Below are 24,740 nucleotides of genomic sequence, written 5' to 3'. Positions count from 1 at the left end.
ACACACAGCCAAAAAGGCACGCCTGCCTGCCCTACTTTGCCTGTGTGTGCCATATGCTGCCTGTATGTGCCATATTCTGCCTGCCCTATAATACCTGTGTGTGCCATACTCTGCCTGCCCTATGCTACCTGTGTGTGTCATACTCTGCCTGCCCTATGCTGCCTGGGTGTGCCATACTCTGCCTGCCCTATGCTGCCTGTGTGTGCCATACTCTGCCTGCCCTATGCTGCCTGTGTGTGCCATACTCTGCCTGCCCTATGCTACCTGTGTGTGCCATACTCTGCCTGCCCTATGCTGCCTGTGTGTGCCATACTCTGCCTGCCCTATGCTACCTGTGTGTGCCATACTCTGCCTGCCCTATGCTGCCTGTGTGTGCCATACTCTGCCTGCCCTATGCTACCTGTGTGTGCCATACTCTGCCTGCCCTATGCCACCTGTGCGTGTCATACTCTGCCTGCCCTATGCTGCCTTTGTTTGCCATACTCTGCCTACCCTATGCCGCCTGTGTGTGCCATAGGCTGCCTGCCCTATGCTACCTGTGTGTGCCATAGGTTGCCTACCCTATGCTGCCTGTGTTTGCCATACTCTGCCTGCCCTACCCCGCCCTGTGTTCCATAGGCTGCCTACCATATGCTGCCTGTGTGTGCTATACTTTGCCTGTGTGTAATTATTATGGGCTGTAGGTTGCTGTGCTACCCACAGGGAAGGAAGAACCATATGGATGTAAGGGTGTTGTTTAATATGACTTAATAAACTTCGTTCACATGTGAATGAAGTGTGATATCCCTACATTGAACACCAACCATTTGGGTTTTTGTTGTGCTACCATCATTTATGTGGGTATGGTCTTGAGAAAGAAATTTATTCATGGCAATAGGAAGCCCTTGATTTCAGACTTCTAAGTTATGTGACAGACTGAATGCCAATTTTAATTGATGGTATCACTGAGCACCATTTAAAAGGTTATGTTTTACAGGATATTTATAGGGCTTGTGTATTATATAGTGAATAATTAAGCACCATTGTAAGATATAAGGAAGTGCTGTTTATAAGAATATTAATGGCTTGTGTATTATAAAGGTATCCATTCAACTGGTTTTCTTTAAAGCCGTAAAACATTAACTTAAAGGAAAACGCATTTCACTCAGGGAGGAGCAAAATGTTAAAAAAGCTAAATTTTTTCCCAGGCTAGTGCTTTTGTTTTGAGAAAACTATGCCCCAGTGCAGATGACTGCAAGGTAAGTAAATGGCAACGGCACTCAGTGGCCAGGGCACCATGGGCAAATCTTTGTGATTTATTTAATTGGCGGAGTGCCTAACATTTTCACACCCATAGTGATATAAGCTTACCATTTATGAATAGACTTACCTTTGTTAATAAAATTATTTTCCAAAGAAGAAACGAATGCCTTTCCTGCAGATTCCCTTTAAGCTGATAATATTATTCAATATTGAATGTATTCCATTGCACAAGGTTGCTGCTTGCTCTTGGTGTGGCTCACTGTTTGTCTTGTAATGAGATCTTATTGATGCTTTTCTGCAGAAAGACCAATAAACAAAACTGACAAACAAGGTTATTAGCAAAGATTACAGATTAGTTGTTCCTTTGCCAAATGCCCTGTTGGAAATCACTGCCTTCTTTTTAACCCTTTCCCCCAATCTACTTGTTTATAATTGTCTGAGGTTATTGTTAACTCTATATCAGCAGAAGCAGTTTAGGCTCATGCACATGGGACGTATTCTCCCCTGGTATTTTTCAGCTTGAGGAGAAGCACCTGAAACCATTGGCAATGACTGGCATATTTTGGCCAGGCAGTTCTAATTAAAACTAATAACAGGCTTCACAGCAGGATTTAAGAACTTCTCCCCAAGCTGAAAAGTTCTGGTGAAGAATAAGTCCTCTGCTCAAGAGCCAATAGGGGTCATTTAACTTGACCCGGATAGATGCGCAAGAGCACTATGTTGCACAAAGGCACACCCCTTAGTGCTCATTCAAACAACACTTCCATGCAGAAGCTGGCTGCACTCTGCAACTCATGGGAGATTAACAAATCCAGCACAAGGTGCATAGTGTCAGTGGGCACAAGGTAGCCCTGTCCTTACTGCCAGCCCTACGGCTGAAGTTGGCAGCCCTATTGGAAGTTTCCCATATAGGCACTCGAGTGCCAGTGTCTATAGTGGCAGCTTTAGGTGTGCGGCCCTCGGGAGCCTATGCCACTGGTGGGCCAAAATAATAGCCCCTTACCGTTACCCAACAGTTACAGCACCCTCCAACGAAAAGGCCTACAGTATATTGTGTCCATTTTTTAGCAGTTTGCACCCAGCCCTGCAAATAATAAATATCACCTCAAGTCTCTCCAGACAGGCTTATGCCTATGCCTGACTGACCATCTCAAACTAAAGCAGTAATGTTATAAAAGTCTCTTAAAAGGAACCCTTCACAAAACTGTCTCACTGCGCTCCCTACTTCTCTAAAGCAATGCACTAAAAACTCAATTGAAGATGCAAGAGAATTCAGCAATTAGAATGCTGCTGCCCAGAGAAGAGAATGAATTAATGTAAATATTGTTTAGCAGCAGTTTGGGGTGGGAGGGCAGTAAGAACCTGTGATTCCTTCTACCTCTTGGGCCATTAAATTCCCAGGTTAATTGACAATAGGATTTTGTATTATTTTATTTCACTTGATCCACCTATTTCATCTAGGGAGTGGAAATCATTTCATGCTGATAAAAGGCTTTGGATGCCTTGCTGCTGCCAAATGAAACAACATTACAGAAGCATAAAGCACTGACCATACTATAGGTAAGAGCATTAATATATTTTTTTTTATTGTGACAAAGATATGATGCATAGTATTCTACATAAATTGTAGTTTAAAGGCCATGAATTCACTATAACTCATATTATGCCATATTTTATCCCACATAGCAAGGGTTAAAGAGTACAAGGAGCAGCAGTCCAGCACCATTTGGCTTGTATTCTTAAAGAACTATTAACAGGAAGTAAAAATGTCCTAAAAACCTTAATTTACAAAAACGTTTACCGAACATTAGTCTGCACTTTTCAAAATTCTGCACCACATTTCTTTTGAAAATACCAAAATTGCATTGTTTATGAAGCCCTTTATGATGTTCAATGCAGTATAATTATAACATCAAAAGCACATATTGTGCAATACAGTACAGCAGGAGGGCTGACATAGCACTGGTAGGCAGGATTCTCACATGCACCTCCACAGGCTACTGTACTCCAAAATGAATACTACTAATACTAATTTTACTGCTGCCCCGGATATTAATGCTTTCACTGTTACTAGTACTAATAATAATAGTTTTGCTAATGATGCTAATGCAAATACTACTACTACCGCTACTAATACTGCTATTAATAGTAATCCTACTGCTACTTATACTACTGATACCAATACTATTATTAATAATTCTAATGCTACTAATATTACTAAAACTATTATTGTAAATACTAACGCTACTTATATTATTGCTAATACTAGTACAGCTGCTATCAGTATTTCTCATACTTCTTAAAATACTACTACTATTATTACTTCTATACTTCTATTACTGCTGGCAATACTACTAATGCAGCTGCTACTAATATTAGTAGTAATACTACCAATAATACCACCACTGGTTTTACCTCAACTACCATTAGTAATACTAGATCTAACACTACTTCCACTAATTATACTACCTGCACTAATATTAATACTACTATTTATATTTCTAATTGTGCTACTAGTTATATAAATACTGCTACTAGTTATATAAATATGCCAGTACCGTACCAATACTGCTAACACTACTACAACTAATATTAGTAATACTAATATTATAACCAATGCTAATAATAATACTACCACTGTGAACAGTAAACTAACCAATACTGATATTGCTACGAATACTACTAGTGCTGTTGGTGCTACCACTAATGCTACCACTAATGTAACTGATGATACTATTACTGCAACTAATACTACCAGTACTAACAAAACTAACACCATGAAGAAAAAAAAACGCAGATGTGAAAAATATAACTGTCACAAAATTTGTTAAACTTTTCTTCGGGAATGCTAGCTTATTTAAGAGAAAAGCACAACAGATTATTCCCATGCATGTTTTGTTTCAGAATAATGCTACACTAATGCTACAAAAACATATCATGCTAACATTATAATATTGCTAATAATAATAATATTACTACTGCTACCAATGCTACTACTACTAATGATACAAATGGTACTGTTTTGCTTAATACTATTAAAATACTACTACCATAAATACAACTACTGCTTCTACTAATGCTACTAATATTACACTAACAATAACACTAATATTAAAACTATGATAATGAATATTAGTAGTATTAATGTTGCTAATACTTCTACTAATAATATTACCAATATGTAATATACATATCCTTTATATACATGCAGATAATTTCACAAACTGAGGATATTTCTAAAAAGCACCATTCACATTATATTTCCATGAGATTTGCAAATTTGTCTATATGTTGTACATACTTGTTTTACATTGAATTCTATTTACCTTTTGTTTACCTGGTAAACAACAGAAATGGCTCTGAAAACCGAAAAGGTTGATTTTCTAAAAACAGAGAACACAAGCCAACACAATACCAACGATTATGACAACCCAAACCTTATTCTGAGAAGGGGACAAGAGTTTCATATGAAAATAACCTTTGATAGAGAACTGACTGCAAATGACAAGGTGACCTTGCAGTTTACAACAGGTGAGAGAGTTATGGGAAAGTTAAATCATTGGCCACATATTTGCCAAAAGTATCTCCGTTCTGAAAAAAGTCAGAAAAATGTATTTCTGAAAAATAAAAAATTTCCTTAATTGAGATAAAATTTACATGGAGCTTTCTAGAAATGTTTTTACAGTTCTTCTAGTTTGTGTTGGTTATGGAGTTATTAATCTGTTCCCACAAAAATCATTGTAGGTTGCTGAATAGGTAGCTGAAAAATATGGAAGAAATTAGGTATTACATGTTTAGCAATTCTTATGTATACAGTATAGTATTTATACTAATAGATCACTGTGGGTTGGGTGTCGTATCTGTCATTCCAGACACACTGACACAAACTGGAACACAAGCAGCCAGTTGTTCAGGTGATTATCTCCCTTGAAAGCTCAGGCACCAAATCACACTCCTTAGTGCTCACTTTTAGGGCCATACTGTGCTCTGGAGTTCACAGCGGATTATGTGCAGGAGCAAGGCAGCCCTGTGCTTATCATTGCCAAAGGGCACTTTCTAATTAGTCTCCTAATGGGGAGAATGCAGGAGTGGGGACACCTACCTGCCTCCTCCTGCCAAAAACAGGCAGTGCTGTATCCATGGAGGGAACATCTGAACTTGTGGTCCATTGTGAAGTGCACCCTGTCTCCTGTCAGTAAAGAACTCCTAAGGGTGTTTAACCTCTCTGATGGCAGTCAAGTGACTGTGTGAGACATATGCTGTACGTGTTAAATGTGGACATAAATTCAGGGCCAGGTTCCTTTTCTAAACAATATCAAAGGACAGTTAAATTTAGGCCATTATTAAAAATTATAAAGACAAAAATCCCAAACTGTTTTTGTGCATCTAGGTTCACTAGCTTTGCCATCCAACGGGACCCTTGTGCTGATTGATGTAGGACCTGTCATCCAGACAAACCAGTGGAGTGCTTTGATTCGCCAGAGAAACAACAAAGAGGTAATCATAATTTATTTATTTGGTACAAAACAAAATCCAACAAAAAGTTTGTTCTAAAGGGAAGGCAAACCATTCATAGAATTGAGCTCTCCATATCAAGTGGCCGAAACTTAATGTAAGAGTATTTGCCAGTGAGAATCTCACCTAATAGTCTTTGAATTATGGCTTACAAATACACTGTAACCTAACAACACAAGGGCAGGCATATTCACGTGAGCTTACATATTTTGGCCAAAATGTGGTGCTAACACCTCAATTTTTGTTAATGGTATTTAAAGGGATTCACTCTGAATCTGAGCAGTAGTGTATGTGTGTGTTGCAGCAGCTAGCCAGCTCCAGTGTGTAGGTGAGTCCAAGTCCCGGAAACAATAGCAGCTGGTCAACACTACAGCATGGGTTAGGCTGAGCACTCACCACTTTCTTTTTGTTACAAGGGTAGACAAGGGTAATGCTTTTTAGGTGTTTAGTGCTAGAAATATGGTCAGTGGTCAATGCCTTCTATTTTAATAAAATAATAGGGATCTGGGTATACCCAGGGCAAGGGCAGGATTCACGCCTGAAATTTACATACATACTTTCCCCACCCAGTGGCTCAGGGGCAACATGTTGCTCACCAACCCTTTGGATGTTACTCCCAGTGGCCTCAAAGCAAGTGCTTATTTTTGAGTTTCTGGGAAGGAGGAAGCTTTGATTGCATTAAAACCCAGTGTAAAAGAGCCTTCTGTAGACTTCCAGCCAACATAGGGGCTATAAAATAGGCAATTATAGCTCTCATTGGCACCCTCAGAAACTTTTTCCATGCTTGTGTTACTCTCCAAAACTTTTTCCATTTGAATGTGGCTTATGGGTATAAACGTTTGGGGATCCCTGCTTTAGACAGTCACAGAACAAGTAGAGAGCACTGCATTCTATTGCATCTCTAATTAGGTTTTTGGAGATTCATCCTGCTATAGTAATTTAAAAGGGATCTATATCCTCCATAAAACAGTCACAATGTATTATTTTCATTTTAATCCGGTACAGTGCAATTGAATGTGACTATGTTTTCATGCATTTAATCTTGTGCTAATATAACCTTTTTTTCTAGTATTTGGTTGCTGTCAGTAGTCCAGCCACTGCCATTGTTGGTAAATACATGCTGAGTATAATCACAGGGAAAGGGATTGTCTACCCGCTGGCAGATTGTACCATTTACCTTCTATGCAACCCTTGGTGCAAAGGTAATAACACCTTAAATGGTTTGGTGTGATTAATCATAAGAGATATTTTACATCATAGACTTTATTTCATTAAAGTGATATTTTGTTTTCCAGTGTGGCAAAGGACAAATAATGAACTCCAGTAAAGAAAATTCATAAGCACCTTCTGTTAGGCTTATTCATAAATACCACACATTTGCACTACGACTCTAGAGGCAGGAAGTAGTTATAAAACATAATTGAGGCCAAAGACTGGATATCTCTGCTATATCTTTGGCTATAAAACACAGCAAGAAATCGCCAGCGCTCGGTCTAACCCACGCTGTAGCGTTGACCAGCTGTTAGAAACACACTATTGTGCCAGCGCTCGGTCTAACCCACAATCTGTAGTTGACCAGCTGCTAGAAACGATAAAAAGCCATTAATTACACACAAAGAGAAAGAAAGATTGTCAGCGCTTAGTTTGCCTTTAAAAATAATTTTTTACAAAAAATGAGGTGTTAATACCACACTTTTGCCAAAATATGTAAGCTCACGTGCCACGTCAAGGTCCCTCATTGTACGTGAGTCCTACACTGTCTAATGAGTCTGTGATGCAATTAAAATTAAGTCCCCCAGCAAACACCTACCAGCACCTACCTTTAGCTCAAAAAGGCTCTAGTGGAAAAGCAGGGAGCTTTTAAGCCCCAGCTCATTAGCACACACATGAAAGTGATTCATTGGTTTAAAGGCTACATAGCAGCTAGAAGCAAAATTTAGCTACAATTTGTACACAAAACACAAACACAATATCTTTGGCTATTGAGGCTTTAATGTCACTAGTTTAAATTTAACAGGACCAACATTTTTCCTACCCCAATCTATTATGTAATTGAAAAAATAATGAACCTGTGAGTATCTAGTAGAATTAAGTCTAAAACAACTGGACTTTTCTGAGTTTTTCTTAAAAACGTTTCACCACTCATCCTAGTGGCTTCTTCAGTTCAAATGAGTGGTAGGGAATTCCCCGGTATTTAAATTCTTGATGGTAGTAGAGTCACAGACATCCAATCACAATGGTTCCATTGAACTTGTTCAGTTAGGTGTTAGCTGAAACTGACAGGTGTAAGAAGGTATGATCCAATCACAATGGTACCAAGATTCTCATTGATGAAGGTGTTAAATCACGGGGAATTCCTTACCAGTCATTTGAACTGAAGAAGCCACTCGTTGTTTTAGACTTAATTCTACTAGATACTGTATATCATGACCTGGATGAATGAGAATCTTCATAGACACAATGAACCTGTGAGTTAAATCTTGCATGATGCTTTTTCCTAACATGGTAAGGAAGGAAATAGGAAATATGATAAATATACTTCTATAGCGTCTCCCACAGGGAGAGTCGATTTCCTATGGGGAAAAAAAGCATGCACAAATATCTTTAAATGCAGAAGAATGGGAAATGTTGCGTGTAAAACACTTTACATGTGATGATTAGCCCTAATTGCAGGAAAAGCACTTTTGAGGCAATCTCCTGCAGGCAACAAAGCACTATTGGTGTTATTTAATAACAGGTACTATGTTTTTCCAGGAACAGTAACCTATAGCATGCAATCAGCATTTACTAGCCACCTGTTTAAAAGCAATCATCTTATCGGTTGCTATGGGTTATTGCTCCTGGGCAAACTTTGCACCTTTTATTACATATGGGGCATGTGTGCCATTGCCCTAAGTGAGATTTTCAGTTTGTGATTAATAGTTACGAGTAATTCAACATTGTCAGTATACAGCTCTATTAGATCACTCTGCTGGGTACTTTCCATTTAGGTTTTTAAAACAATGGCTTAAGAATAGGTATGCTGATTTAAATGCAACATGATCTAAATTCTTTCAGTGTAGTGAAATAAAATGACTGCGTTTGGACCAAGGTCAGAATGGGCCAGCAGAAACCCAGGTCCCACAGATCCCGGAGCCACTCCCTGACTGAAACTATGGGCGCCCCCCCTTGTTTTCTATTCTTATAGCAAATACTTTCTTGTTGTATGCCATATTCCATTCAAACTTTGTTTTTCACATAATTTCTCCTAGCCCTTCTTCTTTCATAGATTCTTTCCTCCAGTTTTTTATGCTGCTTTCTCATCAGCCAACCAACCTATTATGGATTAATATAAATTGTATTCAAAACAAAAAATAAAGCAGTAAAAAGGAAGTAAAATAGCCTAAGACCAATGATGAAACACACTTATGTTTTGTATGGTATGTGTAGGGTAACAACTATATTCCCTTTCCAGATGACACTGTGTATATGCCCAGTGAAGATGGAAGAAAGGAGTATGTCCTCAAAGACACTGGCTATATATATGTTGGCATAGCTACTAAAATCACTGCAAAACCCTGGAACTTTGGGCAGGTAGATATACATTCCTGTTATTACAAATAAGAATAATACTATACAGGATTATAGAATATAGTTGCTGCTTATTCACAATTCCAAATACAATACATTTGTAGCGGCTGCTAGTCCTTACATATCAGGGGTTGTCAAATTTTCTTTCATCAATTTCTCCCAAGTAGAGATGTAGCGAACTGTTCGCGGCCGAACTAATTCGCGCGAACATCGGGTGTTCGCAAGTCCGCAAATTCGCGAACTTTTCGTGATGTTCGCAATTTGGGTTCGCCGGCACCGAAAAAATCGCAAAACTTACGATAACGGTACGAATGCTCCGAAAAAGTCGCAAAACTTACGATAACGGTACGAATGCTCCGAAAAAGTCGCAAAACTTACGATAACGTTACGAAAGCTCCGAAAAAGTCGCAAAACTTACGATAACGTTACGAAAGCTCCGAAAAAGTCGCAAAACTTACGATAACGGTACGAATGCTCCGAAAAAGTCGCAAAACTTACGATAACGGTACGAATGCTCCGAAAAAGTCGCAAAACTTACGATAACGTTACGAAAGATCCGAAAAAGTCGCAAAACTTACGATAACGGTACGAAAGCTCCGAAAAAGTCGCAAAACTTACGATAACTTTACGAAAGCGCCGGAAAATACGAAAAAGTCGCAAAATTACCGATCATTTCGAAAAACGGCGTGTGTCAATTTTTCAGAGGTTTTTGCCCTTGATCCCCCTCCTGCATGCCACTGTCCAGGTCGTGGCACCCTTTAAACAACTTTAAAATCACTTTTCTGGGCAGAAATGGGTTTTCTAGGTTTTAAAGTTCGCCTTCCCATTGAAGTCTATGGGGTTCGCAAAGTTCGCGAATATTCGCAATTTTCGGCGGAAGTTCGCGAACAGGTTCGCGAACTTTTTTTTTGAGGTTCGCTACATCCCTACTCCCAAGACTACCACCCAGAAGCCACCAGAAGCAGCCAGGGCAGGGCACTCTATTCCAGGATCTCAAAGTGCTGCACCTTAGGGGGCATTTTGTGAGGCAATGTGCAAAGTATACAAAAACTGGACACTACATCCACCACTAGATTATAATGGAAAGCAAGCCATGACAATTCTTTTGCCATTTCCTCATATATGCACATATTTCCTGTTTATGCACTATATGCAATTCCTCTCTTTTTGTATTTAGTATGAAGCAGAAGTCTTGGATTGCTGCATGTTTCTTCTAGATCATGGTCAACTTAAACCTGAACATAGAAGGGACCCGGTTATCTTGACCAGAAAATTATCTGCATTGGTATGTACAGTTACATAGACAGTATGGTTACAGGCTGTCTATAGTAGCCACCCATGCTTTTATATTTAATGGACATTTTGTTTAGAAGGAGTGTGGCTTTTTCTCCTTTTTTCTTTCCTGTATATTGCAAAGGCACATTGGAAGGGGCGAGTCTGTGCCGAAATACATTTTCCTTGCTTTTTCTATGGAACCTGTTATCCAGAATGTTTAGGACCTGTGGTTTTCCAAATAAGGGGTCTTAATGTAATGTAACAAAGTACTGTTTTATTATTACAGAGAAAATTTTGATTTATTTGATTAAAATGGAGATTTCACAAATCTTTATGGTGTCATGCATGATTCTGTAATATTGTGTTGCAACGGCAACCATTTTACATAGCCCAAATGTTGGTGTGTCAATGTATCCTCAGGAAAATGAGAATATTCTGTGTCAATATTTATACTGCCATTAGTCAATCAACAACTCACACATTAAAGGATAAATGTTATTTAAAATTACTAATTTGTTTTGCACTCTCCTCCTTTTAATACTGGTCATATATGAAATTCATGCATGCCATGGCTGATTAATAATTTGCACAACTCCATGCTGCACATTGCAACGATTTTAAAACCGTCAAGCAAAATACAAATGAAATGACTACTGCTCAATGTATTTCATATGTTGCAAGCATTAAAGGGATACGGTGGTAGCCCTGCTTTTAACAATAAATATTTAATTAATAGTAAATTATTATTAATAGTCATATCATAGAATTGTTTTCCAGGTAAATTCCAATGACGACAGAGGAGTTCTTACAGGAAACTGGTCTGGAAATTATTCTGGCGGATTCTCTCCGACAAGCTGGACAGGAAGCAGTGTTATTCTGCAAAAGTATTACAAGAGCAAAAGGTCTGTCATGTATGGGCAGTGCTGGGTGTTCTCTGGAATTCTCACTACAGGTATTTCCCCTCAGAGCCTGGTTTAGATAGAATTCTGTGTAACAAGGCATAAGTGGAATAAAAGCAGGGGGCTTACAACAGTCCATATCTGCTCCAGCTGTAGCAAAAATTAAATAGTCTATAAGATGTTTCCATTGAACCCTCTTAGCTCTTCAAAGCCTACATCCAAATACAATAGGATCATCTAATAAGAATCCTGTTATTACCAAAGTCATATTTTTCTGGCACATAAAATCATATAAAAAAGGAACAAGGAACTGGTTGTTCACACAGTAGATTAATGTTTTATTGAACAGAATCCATTGCTGGTGTTTTGGAACTACTGTAAAAGCATATTTATTTAATGTAGATTGGGAAGCTTAATTAAAGATCATGTAAAGCCAATACAAGTTGTTGCTCAGCCATAAGGTCATAAGCTCCTAGCACCTGCTTAACTAATATGGTCCGTATTTCTAACAAGGTTTTTTTCTACTTTTTTTCACACAGTTCTAAGATGCTTAGGAATTCCAGCAAGAAGTGTCACAAATTTTAATTCAGCTCATGATACAGGAGGAAATCTAAAAGTTGATGTATATTTGAATGAAAAAGGAGAAATTCTAGAGGACTTATGCTCTGATTCGGTTTGGTATGCACAACCTACTCTAATTCTATGTATGCCAATATTCCCAGTCTTAAAGGTGTACATTTAGGCCACACCCATAATCTCCTCAGGTCACACCCCAAATCTGACTAGACCACACCCCTTTTTGCCCATAAACACAATACCTTCATTTCAGCCCTGCTTAAAATGATATATTTTACAAGTTATTCTTGTGTATTCTAATCCTATCCCTAGGATTTCTCATACCCCTTATCCCTAGGATTTCTCATACCCCTTATCCCTAGGATTTCTCATACCCCTTATCCCTAGGATTTCTCATACCCCTTATCCCTAGGATTTCTCATACCCCTATCCCTAGGATTTCTCATACCCCTTATCCCTAGGATTTCTCATACCCCTTATCCCTAGGATTTCTCATACCCCTATCCCTAGGATTTCTCATACCCCTTATCCCTAGGATTTCTCATACCCCTTATCCCTAGGATTTCTCATACCCCTATCCCTAGGATTTCTCATACCCCTTATCCCTAGGATTTCTCATACCCCTATCCCTAGGATTTCTCATACCCCTTATCCCTAGGATTTCTCATACCCCTTATCCCTAGGATTTCTCATACCCCTTATCCCTAGGATTTCTCATACCCCTTATCCCTAGGATTTCTCATACCCCTTATCCCTAGGATTTCTCATACCCCTTATCCCTAGGATTTCTCATACCCCTTATCCCTAGGATTTCTCATACCCCTATCCCTAGGATTTCTCATACCCCTTATCCCTAGGATTTCTCATACCCCTTATCCCTAGGATTTCTCATACCCCTATCCCTAGGATTTCTCATACCCCTTATCCCTAGGATTTCTCATACCCCTTATCCCTAGGATTTCTCATACCCCTATCCCTAGGATTTCTCATACCCCTTATCCCTAGGATTTCTCATACCCCTATCCCTAGGATTTCTCATACCCCTTATCCCTAGGATTTCTCATACCCCTTATCCCTAGGATTTCTCATACCCCTTATCCCTAGGATTTCTCATACCCCTTATCCCTAGGATTTCTCATACCCCTTATCCCTAGGATTTCTCATACCCCTTATCCCTAGGATCTAAAATTGACGCAAAACGCATGATTCGCTAAAGTATTGTCGCATGCGTTAAGTCGCATATTGCGTGTGTTAAATAGTGCGCAACCGCAATGCCTTAATTAGCAATTAGAAATAGTATTAACGCATGATTCACAAATACATATGAAGCGTTAAACGCTCTAAATATCGCATTAGCCTATGCAAAAATTAACACCTACTTGGGGCAGGCAGTAATTATAGAAAAATACAGTTAATGAGCTTTTGGCAACACAATATGGACTTTGCAGTGTGATTTATTCAAGTATGTATTGGCCCTAGAGTGATGTAGCCTCCAGTTTGCAGGGAAATTGTCATTTTCAGAACAGTAGTTTTCCGAAAGTAATGGCGTGTATGGGTAACATGGTGTGCGTTTTTTCGCACGAGGCGACAATTTGTGCGTGCTGCGTTAATTAGCGCGCATTGCGTCAAATACCGCATGAAAATGGTCTTCGCGAGTTAAATAACGCAAACAGCATCGCGTCTTAATTTTGACGCGTGTCATTTTAGTGAATCGTGCGTTAAGTCGTAAAAAATAAGACGCAATAATTTTTTGATTAGTGAATCAACCCTTTTGTCTCTTGTGGTAGGAATTTTCATGTGTGGAATGATGCCTGGATGAAACGACCAGATCTGCCAAAAGGATATGATGGATGGCAGGCAGTTGATGCCACCCCACAGGAACTAAGCCAAGGTAGGGTGAGAATGCTTTAAAACAAAGGAGTTTGATTTGTATGTCATGAATAGGAGTTTCATCCACATGTCTTGAACTGCACATAGCAGTTGCACCCCTGGTAGTTACGCCTCTGTAGATGTAAATAATATGTAATAGTTCATTTGAGGAGTGAGAGTTAGGCTTAGGGTAGTTAGCAAAAGAGACAGGGTTTCAAACAGGACACTAGCAGGGTTACAACCCACAATTTCACTCACTAGCATAGGGACTAAAGCTGTAAGGCTCATGGATGAAAAGATTCCTGGAGTAAAACACCACTGTAAGCATCCCTCTAGCACTGGGGACTAGTTTACCTATAAGTTCACCTATAAGTGAGTACTGCGCTCACACAGTATATATCTGAAGTATTTGTGAAGTGATTGAATATTATATTGTATGTGAGCCAACAAATAAAAAGTTAACAGGTTATTGAGGCATCTATTTTGAGTATGTAAAGTCAGTGTGGGTAACCCTTCCTCTGCCAATACAGCGAGGGCTCCCATGAGACAAATTGTCCCATGTAAAGAATAATTTAACAGCAGTTGCGACTTGTCAAACAAAGTTTGAGGTTCACCATCTGAAGTTAATACAGAGTGGTAGGTTCACCCTCTGAAGGTAATAAAGGGAGGTAGCAGGCCATTGTCTTCAATAGCAGTACACATAAAACATCAAAATCAAGCATATTTAAGCCTCAAAAGACTTAACTCAGGGCAAACTTTCTTCTTTGCCTTGTTCAATTTCATTATTGGCCAAAAACACAAAAAGGCAGATGCCTTTGATGTTTATGATGACTCTTCCACTGAGGAAACAAGCTCATCTATCATCCCCAATAATAAAATAAACTTTTTTTTTTAAATGTAACACTTTTCCATGTAATGTAAAATTATCTCTGAAACAGACCATTTCTCTACTTTCAGGTGTCTATGAGTGTGGTCCATGCTCACTGGCAGCCGTTAAAAATGGAGATGTTTATTTGCCATATGATGGCAAATTTGTGTTTGCAGAAATAAATGCTGACAGGATCTGCTGGCTGGTAAAGGATAAACAAGGTGATGAACCACCAATCCAAATCCGGCAAGAGAAAAGCTGCATCGGCGAGTGTATCAGCACCAAAACTGTCAATATGAATGTCAGAGAGGACATTACAGTGCAATACAAACACCCAGAGGGTAAGATCTGTTGCAATTCATACACCAAGCGTACTCTAGTTTAATGGCTTGTCCTTATTCCTGCTTCTGGAAGCTGTTTAACAAACACTCCACCTTATAAATAACCACTCGATTGGCTTGTATCTCAACTGGCGTTTAAGATGTGTACTCCATAGATGTACATATTAAAGGAAAAATGGGCATGGGCACAGCACCAGTTTTCTAGACCGACCCAGAGGTTTCACCCTATTCCTGTTTTGCATGTGTTCTCACAGCTGTGAGGCAGCCCAAAAGCGATAACTTAAAAAAGTAGAGATGCAATGTATATAGTATGTTAATACTACATTAAGCTGTTTACAGAAATTCAACCACTGACACTTTCTTTGTATTAAAACTTTTATCCCATATACAAAAGACATATTCCTGACCTCAAACATCACAATCAAAGACTGCTTGTTTTCCAGGATCCCCGGAAGAGAGAGAAACTTTCCAGAAAGCCTGTTCTTTCCTTAATTCGGGTGCCTGTTTGGTCAGCCCAGAACCTCCTCCATATCCACCAGCTGGCACCAAGCTGCAGATACAGGGTGATAAAGAGTTAATTCCGGGGAACCCCTTGTCTTTCACTGTCTCCATAGAAAATGAAACAAATGAGGCAAAATCTTTGGACATTACCATTGGTTGCCAGCTGCAAGCTTACACAGGAAAAGTAATTGCCAGTGTGGCATCCATTAAGCAGAGTGTACAAGTTCCAGGAAAAAAAGGTACTAAATTGACATGCTTTTCTGTTTTGTACATTGACTTTAATATCATATTGGTAGAAGAAAGAAAATGTTTATCATATCATATTTTTATTATTGCTTTCTGATATGAAAAACTGTGGGCAGCTGCCTGCTTAACAATGGACAAATTCCATTGTTTTAAATTTTAAATCTTCCCGACCGATTTTCTGGCCAATATCAGATGAAAGATATACGATCATTTGGTGCACTAACCAATACTCTAATTTGGCATTCAAGCTGTAAAAAAAGGGAAAAGGTACATGTTACATAGCATTCTATGTAGTTATAGTCTAGCAAATACACATCTTTTACAAGTGCAGGGCAACAGTAGATTATATTTTTATAATTATTGGCTGCATCTGCTGACCCAGGTGGAAGTTACACTGAGCCTGGGATCAACAGGGCCCCAGTAAAGCCTTCTACCCTAGAGTTTGCATCTAGCTCTAGTGAAGTTGGGGAACAAGGACCCAGTGAATGAGGAATAGTAAGTGTCAGGATAATTTATAAGAGCACTTTTTAGGAAAGTGAGATTAGCTAGAAAGAGCAGTTTCACTCCAAATAGGAGAAATTAGCTGGAAGTACTCTTCCCTATAGGCACTACAGGAACACGTTAAGACGCAGGTATCAGTTCAGTTCCTATCCCTGATCCATAGTCAGCTGTGAGGTATCCTTGGCTGCTAAGGGACACCCTAAGGATAAAGATACTTGGCCAGGTTACTCCACATGGAGGCCAACCCTCGGCTGAGGTGGGCTATATGGGTGTACACCATATTTTTCTACCTTCTGTGCAATTGCCTGATATCTCCTCTGTGTGAGTATTGCTATAACCCTGTGGATCATTGTCTTGGACAATAAAGAAGTTACGCTCTGGTTTACCACAAAGAACCTTCTGGCTCCCATTTGTTACTTTGTACTACACACAGCTACAGTGAGTTGTAGTTGTTCTACACCATAGCGCACCATTGGTCACTTCCACTTCACGAAGGCCCATCCTGAAGGATTGAGTTGCAGGTACCCCATGTTCTAAACCAATACCAGCCATGCTGTTGGTTTGGTTACAGCTAAGAAGGGGTTACAGTAATTAAAGGGGACATAAATCTTCCGTTAGCAGTGTCACTCCACTCACCTGTGGCCAGACTACAATTCGCAACAATGCACAATGAATGTTTTCCAAATATGTTTGCATTTTTATTAAGTTTGGGTTGCCTAGGGGAGCTAGGGACAGGAGAGACAATAATAGGAAAGAGAGACATGTTACGTACTGACTGGTGGCCACAAACGTTGTGTTGTTTTGTGTTTTTCAATCCCAAATGTGTAAAGGATTCACTTGTAAATTATAATTTCACTTGTTTTTGATTATCATATTGTGTCTGCTGTTTGTTTATACTGTGTATGCTTTCAGTCGCCTACATCCCTGTGACTGTAGCCTCAGAGCAGTACATGAAGTCTGTAATTATGGTTGAGGATGAGGCCATTTTCAGGATCAATGCAATAACTGAAAACAAGGAAACACAGGAGAAGACCAGTGACAGTATGGCGATTGCATTCACCTATCCTCCCATTAAAGTGGAGGTAAGAATTCTAACTTGTTACACCATAACTGCTGACTACAGAAACAGAATAATATGACCTAAAGAAACCCACACAACATATATCTGTGTAAGGCCATTTATTCCTTCTTTAGTTTCTTCATACACTCACATAATAAGAAGCTGTATTCAGGGTCGGACTGGGGGGTGAAGGGCCCCCACCGGCCGCGTCCCCTAATTCCCTCCCCCCACACAGGTGCCCCCCTGATGCCCCTCGCAGGGACCCCACCCGACGTCCTCCCCCAAGCGCGCGTAATTTAACATGTCAGGGAGAGTGGTCGGGCAGGGGGAACGCTGGCAAGGGCCCAGTCCGACCCTGGCTGTATTACAAACCAAGGGAGTAACTGGGCACATTGTCTGTAAAAGACTTCAAACTATCAACAGAAACAGCTGACTGCATTGAACAATAGTGCTTACTGACATTGGTTAGCTGGGTTCAGCACTCTGTAAAGTACATGTTTCATCTTTAGATTTATTCCTGAGTTCTGCTGCTTGGGCTATGGTACCCTCTGTTTCATTAGATTTATTATCTTAAACCGAAACATATGGCGCTATTGATGTGTAGGGTCAATAAATTCTGTGCCATGTTGCAGAACATTCCTCTTAATATATTGGTAATCACAGGAGTCTGCAAATAGGGGCACTGGGGGGAACTTGCCACCCCTGGAATTTTGCATACCTCACAGCCCCCTGTCCCAGATCGCTGTTTAAAGTGATACGGACAGCCATTTAAAACATTTTTTACACCTGCTGTTGTGTTTTAATTTGTATCAGCTTTAAATTCCTTATAAACTAAATCTGCAAAGTTTTTTCGGTTCATAATTATGGTAGCACGAATTACAGACCCACGGAGCAGTCATGTTTTCCCCTTTTCCAGGTTTTAATTTAAATGCCTCCCAAGTGAATAAATATGCCCAATCACAAACCTGCAACGCCCCTTCTGCTTTCAGCCAGTGTGTGACAAGCTCAGCTCCGTTGTCTATGTGTAATGGGGAGGGAGAGGCCTTAGAAGCAGGCAGGCACGGGAAAGCTATTTAAATTCTTCGTGCGAAGAGCAGAAAGGTAGGGGGCAGCCCTTTGAAGCAGGCAGGCAATGGAAAGATCAAGCCCACCTGCTATCTAGTTCACAACGCGAGGAGCGAGCGAGGGAGGGGGAACTCTTTGAAGCAAACGGCAAGCTGAATCCTCCCAGTTTATGACGTAGTGCTTTTGACAGATTGAGAAGCTACAGTCGGGTTGCCAGACAGTTGGTTGCAGGATCTTCAGTAGGATTTATGTAGAGAAAAAGGACTTTTAGGAAAAAACAGTCAGCATGACCTATAGGTAGGTTTGGAAGTAGGTTCATATTTTTAGTTTTTTGGTGTCAGTATCACTTTAAGTGTCCCATGTTGCCCTGCTTGTTCTCAGTTCTGCTCAGAACCTATAACAGGAGATAAAATGCCCCATGTGCCAAAGGTGTCATTGTGCATTAGCTCTTCAAAGTAGGTGGGGAAATGTTTTATGTCTATTTTTAGCCCAGCAAATCATGCTTTATCAACACAGTTAATCTATAACATTCTCTTTGATTTGTTTTAAAACCAGTCACTTGCTCAGCTTGTAAACTGGAAAACAATGGAGCAAGTACAAAATCCTGGGGGACCAAGTAAGAGGTAGTGATTACAGGAATATTATTATTTTATTCCTCCCAAATGAGCTGATGCAGTTTCAGTCGTGGAACTCCTAAATGGGTGGGGCTTACTAGAAAGTGGGAAAGGTTTGGGGCAGACCTGAGATGTAAATCAACATTACCATGTGTTTTACTTCTAGATGCCAGAAACTGCAAAGATTAATGAAGATTTCAGTTGCACTTTTACTTTCAAGAATACTCTTAGCATTCAGCTAGACAAATGCCAGCTGCACGTGGAAGGCCTTAGCATGTTCAAACTGGAGACATTTGATGAAGGGTGAGGAAAAAAAACTTTTATAAAGAAATGACTAGGAAAATAAATGCATTTATTTATGCATGCAAAAAACATCTTTAAGCACTAAAGCATATTACAAAACAACAATATGCAGGGCTAGAGCTAGACGTATGCCCCTCACATTGCGTAAATAGCACATTTTATGCACATCATATATATCTATAAACATTTTATAGAGTGCTTTACAGGCAGGGTTGGACTGGCCAACCAGGCTACCGGGAAAAAAAGCCAGTGGCCCCCGACCCTGCCTGCACCACACTCCGCCCCAGCCACTCCCGTTCCGCTGCTTACTTAACCAGTAGCTGCTGAAACACATGAGAAGAATGGATCCGTACCCTGGCTAAATAACACTGTCTGTGTATAACACAGGGTATTTTGAAATTATTTTGTACCACCTTTTATAGACAGTTCTTAGGAGACTTTATGTAGCATTTGACTTGTTAAGTCTGCCAGGAACAACTGGACCTTACTTGTTCATTTATAGAGACATCTATGTAAATACAGTGTTGTATTTTGTGTCTCAGAGATGCATCAGTTTTTACTATCAGTATCTGAAACCAGACATTAGGGGTAATTTACAATCCCAGCCCCCCCAGGGTAGTTGCTCTCTGCAGGGAGAACCAGATTTTCAGTCCGGCAGAGAGCATTCCTTACCGACTGCCCACTGGTCCCCTATGGGTTCTGCGCCTCCTTCCACTCCCTAACTTGCATGTCTGAATGATGAGCTATTTAAGGGCAGGAGGGGAGGATGCCTACATGCCTCTCACCATCTGTCTTTTTTTGCACTTTGCACACCACATAGGACATTGTGCATGTCCCTATTATCTATCTGCTATACATGTAAAAAATGACCCAATATGTTTGTGATAAATTTTACTATTTCAAACAAAATAGATTTGTTGTATCATGCCTCACTTCTTATTTTCATGTTTTTCCCCTTTCATGCTCTCTATGTGCAGGGATATAAAGCCTGGAGGAATCTTCCGCTCAAAGATCATATGTGCTCCACGGAGACCAGGGGAGAAAAAAATTGTGGCTAAATTAATTTCCAGCCAAATCAAAGGAATTTCAGTGGAAAAGACAATTATCATCATAAATTAACTAAACAGTGATTAGATACAGTAGTTAGCTAAACATTGCTGCTGAAACAATTTTGAATTCATTTCTAAATTATTCACCTGCTAATAAAATATTAAAGTTAGACTTAACTAGCTGGTTAGTTTACCCAAATCATTACATTAAATTGCAGCTCCTCTCAGCGCCGGATTTCAAAAGCAGCCGCCCCTAGCCCGTCCCCCATTCGCGCCCCCTGTGCATGCGCGAACAAGCCCCCCCCTCCCTCCATGCCACGCCACATCGACTCAAGTGCGCATGCGCAGGCATTTAACTCACATACGGAGCAGTGGGGAGAAATCCCCACTGCTCCGTATCGGAGCAAAATTTCAAAATTTCGTTGCGGCGGGGCGGCATGCCGCCCCTAAATTTGTTCCGCCCTAGGCCCGGGCCTTTGCGGCCTCTCCGCAAATCCGGGCCTGGCTCCTCTCAGACATAGGAATAGTTGTATTTTACTCAGCAAGACAAGCCATGCAAAATTATCATTAATGTCATTAACTGGTGTAACTTGTCAGCTTAAACATGTGCCTGAGAATTACTCTAAGCATAGAAGGTAGGGCAGACAAGAGCATGGCTGGAAGCAATGTAAACTACAGTTTTTCAGTCTCTTTCAATACATGAGTAGTGAGGTTCTAGGGACAGTTTGATATCCTACCCTTTGGGCTGCTCACCATTTTGTATAAAAGGAAGAAGGTGTCAAAGCCACCAGCTTTGACTGATATAATATAATCCATAGTAACAACTTTAAATACATTTTGGATGTTAAAATTTTCATCTCTTAAAAAAATAGTTTAAAGGGGGCATTCTAACTTTCATAAATTCAGCCCATGGTTATATAATCATTCTCAAATAGCTGCTTCCAGAGCCAGAACTAGAAGTAGGTAGCAGAGGTGTGGGCCTAGGGTGCAGTTAGGGGCAGTTCAACAATGAAACAAGAAATTCTTGTTATGTTCTTTGTTTAGACATCCTTAACTATTTTTTACACAGAGTTGGACTGGCCTGTGAGAGTACCAGGGTACCCGGTGCACTTCAGCACATCCTGTCTCCAGTGCTCTGTATGCAAGCTAAATGAACGCACATGCGCGGAGGGGGTGGGGCTGCTGGCGGCCTAGGGTGCTTTGATCACGAATACGACGCTGGTTGCAGCTGTCTCAGACAGACTTCTAACTGATATATTTGAATGTTAGCAGCAGCTCCCTGTTTCTGGAGAAAAAAAATCCAAGATGGCAGTGTATTCCACAGTGCATTTTCTGTAGTAATTATACCAGTATGTGTGGGGTATGTTTTGGTAAAATCATGGATGTTTTTAGGGGTGTGGTCAAAGAAAATTTTGCAGCGCTGCGGCAGATTTTTATGGTTTATACTCTTTATTTAAACAGCCCCCCTAGTTCTACAATTATGTAAGGTGTGAGCAACTTTATGGGCTTTGTCAATAAACTTGTTTCCTGCAAACTTGGCCCCTAGTATTGTATACAGGCTTAATCTTAGAAATATAGGTTGTTTTTGCTTGATGACATGCCCCCCTTCCCCTTGACAAATTCTCTACAGATGCCCATGCTATGTACTCTGTACCTCACACAAGATATTTTTTAGTAGATACAAGGTTCACATTGAACCCGGCAGAAGTGCATTTTTGTTCAGGGTTATGCAACGTATTAAAGGCCCCCTAAAGATACTGGAAAGCTGCGTTCACATAAAGATGGCACGCTTTGCCTAAAAAAGCTGCCAATGCCACTGGGTAGCGTCCGACATAAATCTGATTATAATATTGATTTTGTTTGGAAAGCATAAATTTGTTCAAGCATGGTACATAGCATAATACACTCATAATTCTTTTATTTTGCAATATTCAAATGCATCTATGGCTCTAGGATGTCTGGAATACTCTGCTTTTAAAACTACAAGCTGAACTGTTTGTCAGTGTGAATTCTGTGCAATAAAAAATAAGAATTGCTTGTGTAAAATGGACTGTTAGAGTTTTCTGGATTATGGGGTTCTGGATAACAGATCCCAAACCTGTATTCCAAAACAATAAGAAAATATTGGTGGGGCGAGTTTTGCTTTTAGCAGGTTCAGCCCTAGGCAAAAATTTCATTCTCATTGGTCTGTAGTCGGCAGAAATCCCCTTCTTTGCAATTGCACTACAATATACTAATTGTGCACTTTTTTCCTGTCCACTTTTAATAAAAACTTCCAATAATTTTCTTCGACAACCATCAAATGATTTTGTCATAATGTTCATTTGTTGTACCATGGTCATTCCCGTCATTCACATGATCGTGACATCTAATATCCAATGATTATGAATGCTGCCCTGAAGGAGTATGCTCGAGGGTAAGTAAATAGCTTTCGAACCTGAGCTGTTTGAATAAATTGTCAGCTTCATCACAAGGGTTGTTCTGCCATAAACAATGATTACAAACATGGCAAAAATCCAAACCTGAAGTTTAATAAATCAGTTCCTTAAATTCAGAAGAATGAACCTTAGTACTTTACATTATTATACAGGGATTAGGACAATATGTCAAAACATATGGATGTTTTAAAATATTTTGCAAAGTGCTGATTGGGATAGTTTTCACCAGGTTGAGATGGTTCTTGCACATCTTTAGAGAGCTTGGGAATGCTTATGTGTCAGAGGGGCATTCCTTGTACACTGCCCCCATTACTTATGTCACTTGCGTATGGAAGGGACCATCGGGGCTGCATCTCTAGTGCAGAAAGTACATTCACAGTCTCTGTAATTCTGCTCTGCCAGGGCCGAATTTAAGTGGGTCTTTGTTTTTGGTTTATTCAATTCGAATCTGAACACCTACACAGCACTCTGTCAGCACTTCTGAAATTCCAGTATAGTGTAATTAAAAACTGCATGGTAAATGAAATATACTAGATAAGGGCTGTCCAACTGTTGGCCGTAGGCCAGATGTGGTCCTCCAGAAGATTTGTATGCCCCCCAAACCTCTAAAGCCCAACTTCAACCGTATTGTATGATATTATTCTTTTATTATAATCTGCCCCCAATCATATAAGGGGCAATTTGCTAAGACTCAAGCCTGAACTGTAAGAGCACACCCCTTTAATGTTCATGCAGAGAGCACTTCTGCCCCTGGTCTGGCTGCACTCTGTACCAGGCTGTTGCACAACAATGATGTAAATTCTGTATACAGCACCGCCAAAGAGAGGCAGCACTGTGATCATGGGGCAGCTGTCTTTGTACTTCAAAATTGTCGATGGAGACCTGTCCCTGTTGCCCCTCAAGTCAAGTCAAGTAGGTTTTATTGTCATTTCAACCATATACAGTACAGTACATAGTGAGACGAAACAGCGTTCCTCCGGGCCCAAGATGCTACATACATGCAACCCATGAAAAAATTTACAACACAACATAAGTTTAACAGCATAAATTAAAAATTAAAAAATTAAAAATATATAGTGCAAATAATTGCAGATTGCTAAGAGCAGTTCAGATAGATCAGGTGGATCAGGTGATTTACCATAAGTGATTGTGAATTGTCAGTTCAGACCAGATGTTTTTTAGATCGTCTAAAAAGTTCAAGTTTGTGAATGACCCCTGCGGTAAAGTAGATAACTGGCCCACTCTATGGAAACAGTACCAAGCTAAATAACAGGATGACACACTGGTAGCATACCAGGGGGCTCAGAGTCTTAGTTTAACAAAGTTATAAATACAGCCCTGATGAACTACAGCTTCCAGCATCCTTTAACCTTAATTAAAACTGTGAGTATGCTGAGAGATGTAGTCCAGCAACCTTTAGATAAGCATCGCTCCTATGAAGGAATTATGTCCCCTAAAAATTATATTCTAAACATACTGTATATGATTGATAAGGTTGCTTTTCTTACTGTATAAATCACTGATTCCCATCCAGTGGCTCAGGGGCGACATGTTACTCACCACCCCCTTTCATGGTGTTTCCTGTGGCCTCAAAGTAGGTGCCAATTTTTAAATCTCTGTCTTGGAAGCAAGTTTTGGAGGCATAAAGACCAAGACTAATAGCAGACAGAGTCTTCTATTGTCTGCCAGTTCACAGGGGCTACCAAATAGCCAATCACAGTTCTTATTTGGCATCCCCAAATAATTGTTTTTCATACTTATATGGCTCACCAACACTTTTTACATCTGATTGTGGCTCACAAGTGAAA

The 24,740-nt window shown here is 40.0% G+C and overlaps 1 protein-coding gene across 1 annotated transcript; it reads left to right on the top strand.

Moving 5' to 3' along the window:
* The first annotated feature begins 2,717 nt into the window (after nucleotides 1-2,717).
* On the top strand, nucleotides 2,718-20,784 carry tgm4 (transglutaminase 4). Its single transcript, XM_002937748.5, has 14 exons — nucleotides 2,718-2,802; nucleotides 4,594-4,773; nucleotides 5,633-5,739; nucleotides 6,827-6,959; nucleotides 9,212-9,330; nucleotides 10,505-10,612; nucleotides 11,380-11,554; nucleotides 12,041-12,179; nucleotides 13,865-13,968; nucleotides 14,904-15,155; nucleotides 15,599-15,895; nucleotides 17,316-17,485; nucleotides 19,309-19,445; nucleotides 20,423-20,784. Exons 2-14 carry the CDS (start codon nucleotides 4,596-4,598, stop codon nucleotides 20,562-20,564), a joined length of 2,061 nt encoding a protein of 686 aa, XP_002937794.2. The 5' UTR covers nucleotides 2,718-2,802; nucleotides 4,594-4,595; the 3' UTR covers nucleotides 20,565-20,784.
* The last annotated feature ends 3,956 nt before the right edge of the window (nucleotides 20,785-24,740 follow it).

This window comes from Xenopus tropicalis, chromosome 6 (genome assembly GCF_000004195.4).
Source record: "Xenopus tropicalis strain Nigerian chromosome 6, UCB_Xtro_10.0, whole genome shotgun sequence".
Classification (NCBI taxonomy): domain Eukaryota; kingdom Metazoa; phylum Chordata; class Amphibia; order Anura; family Pipidae; genus Xenopus; species Xenopus tropicalis.
The sequence above is the reverse complement of the archived record's forward strand: the minus strand, read 5'-3'. Positions and strand labels throughout refer to the sequence as shown.